This window comes from Cydia strobilella, chromosome 16 (assembly GCF_947568885.1).
Source record: "Cydia strobilella chromosome 16, ilCydStro3.1, whole genome shotgun sequence".
Classification (NCBI taxonomy): Eukaryota; Metazoa; Arthropoda; class Insecta; order Lepidoptera; family Tortricidae; genus Cydia; species Cydia strobilella.
Window position 1 is genome coordinate 11,438,898 of NC_086056.1, and position 7,405 is coordinate 11,446,302.

At 42.3% G+C, this 7,405-nt stretch overlaps 1 protein-coding gene across 1 annotated transcript in view; it reads left to right on the forward strand.

Moving 5' to 3' along the window:
- LOC134748303 (ubiquinone biosynthesis monooxygenase COQ6, mitochondrial) overlaps nt 1-5,361 on the forward strand; it is a 28,388-nt gene extending 23,027 nt beyond the window's left edge. The window contains exons 7-9 of the mRNA XM_063683054.1: nt 2,651-2,766; nt 3,499-3,665; nt 4,586-5,361. Coding sequence (XP_063539124.1) covers nt 2,651-2,766; nt 3,499-3,665; nt 4,586-4,615 — 313 coding nt within the window. The 3' untranslated portion in view covers nt 4,616-5,361. The remainder of the gene's footprint in view (nt 1-2,650; nt 2,767-3,498; nt 3,666-4,585) is intronic.
- The last annotated feature ends 2,044 nt before the right edge of the window (nt 5,362-7,405 follow it).

Genomic DNA, 7,405 nt, shown 5'->3' on the forward strand with positions numbered 1-7,405 from the left:
CTGGTTACCGGGTCTATTTAAATACTATGGCCTGCCCCAATCTATGTTTAAAACACGAAAAAAATGGACAGGTGGTGACTCGCCAACTCACAATATGGGTCCCCGAAAACGGCCGCTCGCACGGAGCGACAAGGGGACAACATCGCGTGAGTGGCTCAGGGTGTGGAGAGGTGTGCACCGCTTTCTACCCAGTGGCTGTAAACACTCACAGCCACTGTGCCAACTCGCGTCTTATGCATATTTCACTTCCACCCTGCGAGCATATAGCTCTGACACCCCACTCTGGACGGCCGGTAAAGGCAAGCCAGAGGTGAGAGTCCTGCGGCCCCTGCTCAGTGTTCACTCCAGCCGGCCAATGAAGGCAAGCCGGAGGGAGGGGCCTGACCGACTCTCGGGGTATGGGACCCAAGGGACGTCACTTCCCATTCAGCTCGCCACAAGCTGCCCTGGGGGCTCATTATTATTCTCTTTATTTATTATTTTTCTTACGTTAGGTTTTTTATAATATGCATATAAAAGTAAAATATAAAAACACTTACAAAACAATACAAAATACAAATAAACAAATTATAAAAAACCTAACCTAGGGTGCCGCCAGCAGCGGGGCAGGGCCCAAGCTGCCGGTGGTCAGGGCCGCAGAGAGAGGAACCGGCGGACTATCCGCGCCGTATCCAAGATCACCGCCTTCTGCATCTGACCCTTGATCCAACCACCTAGCGAGAGTCTCTCAAGGTGTTGGTCGAGACTCTTCGCTATGAGACCGTTCGCTGAAACGACTATCGGGACAATGATCGTCGAATCAACATCCCACATGGCGGTTATCTCGTGAGCCAAGTCTAGGTACTTACTGGATTTGTCCTTCTCGGCTTTCACGAGATTCTCATCATGGGGGATGGTGATGTCGACGAGCACGGCCCGGCGCTGCGATCGATCTATTATCACAATGTCAGGCTTATTGGCTACAATAGTCCTGTCAGTGATAATAGATCGATCCCAATAGAGCGTGGCACGACCATTCTCGAGAACTGGCACAGGTAAATACTTGTAGTACGGTACTTCGCAGTCCACAAGGCCGTATAGAAGAGCAAGCTGCTGGTGAATAATCCTGGCTACGAGATTATGTCTGTGCAAGTACTCGCCGTTAGCAAGATGAGAACAACCGGAAATGATATGCCTGAGTGACTCTCCGGGACGGCGGCATGCCCGACAAATGTCGACCGTACCGTCCTTCAGGATATATTTCCGATAGTTGTTCGTCATCATAACTTCGTCCGCAATTGCACAGGCAAAACCCTCGGTTTCTCCGAAGAGGTCCCCGAATCGTAACCAGTTCACCGACGCGAGCAGGTCTACATCGGGTCCCATGAGGGCCTTGTAGAACCGCCCGTGTAGCACCTTACTCTCCCATACCGCCTTGCGGCCCGCAGCACTTTGTACCACAGGTTTGTGCCAGTTCTCGTTTGCCAAGGAGAGCGGCGTGAAGTGCCTGTCCACTGCCACCACATCACGATGCATCCCACACTCGTTGTTAAGGAAATAATTCCTGAGATTGCACACCTCGCGGTTGTGGAGATCTTTGGCGTTAAGGAAGCCTCGACCTCCACACTTCCGTGAGATGTACAATCTCATAACTGACGAGCGTGGGTGTAGCATACGGTGTGTGGTGAGTAGTAGACGGACCCTCCGATCCAGGGCGTCCAGCTCGGTCTGAGTCCACCTTAGTATGCCAAAGGAGTATATGAGTATGGGCATTACCCAGGCGTTGAAGGCGCGCACTTTATTGCCTCCTGACAAAAGACTGTTAAGGACTTTTGTGAGCCGACTGAAAAAGCGCTCCTTCACCGACCGTCTAATACCCTCGCCCTCAATACCCAACGACTGTGACATACCAAGGTATTTATAGGTTTCTGATTCAGAGATAGATCTGAAAGACATTGTCTCAGAAAGTTGTAAATTTGTTGAATTTACAACCTCCCCCAGCTGTACATGCATAACCGCACACTTATCGACACCAAACTCCATTCTGATGGCGGTACTGAAAACTTCTGTGGTTTTTAATAGCACCATCAAGTCTTGGTTATTTGGCGCAAATAGCTTGAGGTCATCCATGTACAGAAGGTGAGAAATGACTTCACCCTCTCTCCGAAGCTGGCAACCTAACCCTGAATCCTTCAGCAGGGTGCTGAGGGGATTCAGAGCTAGGCAGAACCACAGGGGACTCAGACTGTCACCCTGAAATATTCCTCGCTCGATCCTGAGCAAGGAAGCTAAAGGCAAGCCAGAGGTGAGAGTCCTGCGGCCCCTGCTCAGTGTTCACTCCAGCCGGCCAATGAAGGCAAGCCGGAGGGAGGGGCCTGACCGACTCTCGGGGGTATGGGACCCAAGGGACGCCACTTCCCATTCAGCTCGCCACAAGCTGCCCTGGGGGCTCATTATTATTATTATTATGCTTGTAATAAAAAAATGGATTTTTTTATTTTAATTTATCAATAGCCTACATGGCGTCCCCTTGCTGGGCAAAGGCCTTCCCCCTCGATCTTTAGCAATCTCCGGCCAACCGTTGATACATCCATCACCGCCTGGGCCTGCCAACTCCTCGTCCATCTCGTGGCACCTTGACAAAAATGTTATTATTGATGAATATTTGCAGAGACGCGGCGCACCGCGTGCACCCGCTGGCGGGGCAGGGCGTCAACCTCGGCTTCGGCGACGTCAGAGACCTAACAGCTTTCCTCTCCGACGCCATCTACACTGGACTAGACTTGTGTAAGCTTCTAGAATCATAAATAAAACTGGAGACCGTTGTCTGCACGCTAACTGTTACATTTACCATGCCGCGGTCATACATTGTCACTGACATGTCTGTGCAAATTAAGAATAGACGGATTCTTGAGCCATTTGCATCTCATCAGCGCTTTCCTAATTTCTGCATTCTAAGAGAGCTCTGGGTCCGCTTTTTGGCAAGCTACTTCCAAGCACGTAGGTAGTGGTTTGAACCCCCGATCTTTGTTTTAGAAGCTAAACATCTTACCAACGCTCCTGGGTGCCTATCCAAGGTAACAATCGTCTGCGCCACGATAACGAAACTCTTTGTGTCTATCATTCTTCCATTAGTACGACAGTGACAGTTGCATTTCCTTCGCTACGGAGCGTAAACAATTGGCATGTTGTCTACGCACTCCGAGTAGCCTGTACGTAAGCTTGGAATTCTGTACAATTCGGTCTGTAGATCGAGTTTTATCCTACCTAATATTCTGGTTTGATTAGTATACCTATTTTAGACAAAAATATCGAATTCCAGGAACGAATATATAACCGGGCCGGATATGAACTCTCGAGGGCAACACATGAGCCCCCTATGTATTGGCGCGAAATATAAATGTGAAGTTTAAGTTTTAGATTTAGCCGGTCACAAGGTGGCCCTTCCAACGCACACACAATCCCCTTAGAATTGTGCACACAACAACTCTACGTTCTATAACACTACGTATTCCTCAGGCGACAACTCCTGGCTGGAGAAGTACGAGACGTCCCGGCAGCGCCACAACGTGCCGACCCAGCTGGCCGTGGACGCGCTGCAGCGGCTGTACGGCGCGCAGCTGCCGCCGCTCGTGCTAGCGAGGAGTCTCGGCCTGCAGCTCACCAACGCGCTGCGCCCCATCAAGGTACACTCAACTGTAATAGTACATTATTGTCGAGGATCGGAAGTAGCTACTTGCTGGCTGAGGATTTGTTTTAAACGGACGACCTTAGGAGTCCGTTTAGTTGAATCCGAAGCCAGCAAGAAGCCTTCCAGCCGAGTCATATATTGTGCTTTTCTCAAAAATAACGCAAGTAATACAAATGTAATAGAAATATTTTGCAGAAGCAACGTTCTTATGCATATATATGTATTCACAGAAAAAAGTAAAAACAATTGAAAAGATTTGCTTTGCCGCCTTTTTATTTTTTTTAAGTATGGAAGTGTATTTTTCTGCTGAAAATACGCCAACCTATTTGAGACAGCTAAACAGTCGCCGTACCAACATTATAATAATAAGTACTAATCATCTATTCGGCTGTTTATGGACCTATGCCTTCATTTGATATGGCAATATAACTTTAAAAAAAATTTGGAACTCGATAAATAATGGAATTTGTATGCAACATTGCAATCCCGAAATCGAGACTGCAATGTTTTTAACTTTTAATTTTTGACTGACGATAAACTACGCACTTCGCGACCTATTTTTTTACCGGTAAAGTTGACTTTGCCGTCCAATTTTGAGAAAAATAAGTTTTTGCCAGATGTAATTTTTACTACAAGCTTCGATTGCGTGCACATCTGTCTGACGCAGCGTACATCAGACAAATGTGAACGACGCAGCTATATTAAATATATGAAACCGATATGCGTCACGACACAACACAACACGACACGACACTCACACGACAGACCAAATGTGAACCGGGCTTTACGCAGAGTTTTGCGTAATATTCGCTATCTATTCGAACTAACTCATTAGAACCTATACAAATGCAGACCCATCTGCGTTGAGCGTTGCGCGTTTTTCTCATTTAATGTTTTTTTTTTATATACTTTCAGAAAATGATCATGTCGCATGCTACAACGTAAGCTACCAAAGAAAAGATTATATCAAACGGTGCACGGCAGAAAAGGCTGATAAATATAATTAAGGGTGGTTAAGTAGACTATAATATATTATAGTTAAGTTTGTACCTGAAGTGGATATGTGCAATGTTTTAAGAACCCGTAAAATTTGCAAAAAAAGGACACTGTAATGATAATAAAATCAATTACGGAGTTATATCTATCTTTGATAAAATTAAGTGTGTCACAGTGTTAGCGTTCAAAAGTAACAAATTTGTCAGAGAATATTTCCATAATTTAGTTTCCTCAAAAATATAGATATAACTCCGTAATAGATGGATACAGTCTAAGGAAAAAACGTGCCTCGAAAATCACGAAAATTTGATCCTTGATCAGATGTCACCACTAGTTTTGGCCTACTCTCGTATAGAGGGCGTTGACGGTTTCGTTTGTTATTCATAATTTTAACGCATATCAGTGAAAGAACATGGGTCAAAATCATATAAAAATAATTAATGCAAATAAAAAAATCATTTATCCATATTTAAATACATTTTAACGTATTTTTATAAATCTTCATTTTTAGTTTTAAAGTATGTCGATAGATGGCAGTGAATTTACAGTGGTTTCAAAATTTACTATGACAGTACCGCTCTATCTTATTATATCCTCTTTGGTTTCCTGAAGGTTAAGGTTAGAATTTTGATTAAATCTAATTAGCAGTTCCCGATTGTAATGTATTTGTGGAAAATTAAATATTTTGAAATGTTGACAATAGTTTAATTTATCTATACCGAAGTGATTCCATTATAGGCTTAATGACAATTTTTTATTAACAGTATCAGTCGATCAGGTTTGTTTTTAGGATCAAATGTCTATATGGAACTCATTTCACCCATTGCATTAAATTTAAGCAATACCAAATTAGAAATAATAGTCAAAGACCGAAAGTCGTACCTCACTCGCGAAAGGCTCCTACAAAACGATAAGTGAACGTGACGTCACGGTCCAACTGAGAACCCATCTTAGTATGGAAAACAAGAAAATTGCAATTTTTTCGGTGAAATATTGCGTTTATGTATGTGCGCTATACTTACAATCTTTTTTATTTTTTGATAAATGTAAGGGATCGAATGGTACCATTACTTTTTACCTTTTCGAAAGTAAAAAAAAATTCGAAACGTCCTGTATTTTTTATCATTTCCATAATTATATTATTTTAATATCAACATTGTTATGATAAATTCCTCATTTGTCATCTATTTTACTAGATTTTGTTGTAAAATTCAACATGTGTCATCATCCCTATTGCTCCGAAAGTTGTGTACGGATACGGAGCACTAAGTAATAGTACATTTCGATGCTAGTGCGGAAAGTATGTCATTACCTCACGAGTACCGAGATATCTTGCCGTAGGCGAGTGGCAAGACTCGGGACGAGTGAAGAATGACATTTCCGCACGTGTATCGAACGACGTGTTTTAATACAGTTGCGAAAAAATAATAAAAACTTTGGAAACTTAAAACATGCTTGCAGTAAGAAAAAACGCCTCTCCTTTGACAGGCGTTTCGGCAGCTATTCCTACCTCTACCATAAGGTAGACATAAGTCTACCTTGCACTATATTGTACCTAACCCTAATTTGCCTTATTTGTCGTATTTGTCTAATTAATCAGTTAATTTACAATCTTAAAGGTCTTTAAATGTGTTTAATGATAATGACATACCCTACCAAGCCACTAAACTAAATTAACTAATGCCATTTGCGTGGTTATTTTAAATGACCAGTCAAATAGGTACCTCATTTCGATTTCGACTGATAATTTTTTTTTTTTTTTTTTTTTTTTTTTTTTTTTTTTTTTTTTCATTCAAACAATGTTTTCACAAATTCACTCATGTATTCATTTTACTTACCTATATTTATCTAAATAGTAAATAACCTTAGGTATTACTTAGTGGGTATTACCTGTAGCCTTTTCGCAAGTTAGACTGGGACACAAAAGGGATCAAAATCAACGGTGAATACCTAAGCAATCTGCGTTTTGCTGATGATATAGTTCTGACTGCAAATAGTCATGAGGATTTGGTTTACATGCTTAATACATTAGAAAAAGAAAGCAAATTGTGTGGATTGCAGATGAATAGACAAAAAACCTTTGCCATGACAAACAGTGCTAAAATACCTATTATAACAGAATCAAGCCAAATAGAGTATGTGGACCAATATATATATTTAGGAAAAATAATATCATTTACTCAGCTAACATCTAATGAAGTCGACCGAAGGATAAAACTAGCATGGAGTAAGTACTGGTCCTTAAAAACAATATTTAAGTCACAACTCCCCATACACTTAAAAAAGAAAGCCATGGACTCAATAGTACTCCCAACACTACTATATGGTTGCCAAACTTGGACACTTACCAAAGACATCATACAAAAGATAAATGTTTTCCAGAGAGCTACAGAGAGAAGTATGCTTAATATTAAAAAACGTGACAGAAGAAGAAACTGTGATATTAGGAAAATAACGAAAGTAACAGATGCAGCCGAACTTGCATGTAGACTGAAATGGAGATGGGCAGGCCACATAGTAAGAACAACCGACAATAGATGGAGCGAGAAGATTCTACATTGGTATCCACTTGAAGACAAGCGTGCAGCCCACCGGCCAAAGCAAAGATGGGTTAATGATATTACCAAAGTGGCTGAACATGCTTGGACCCGTAAGGCTAAAGACAGGACACACTGGAAGGAGCTGGAGGAGGCCTTTGCCCGACACTGGGTACCTCAATAAAAATAAATATATAAATTA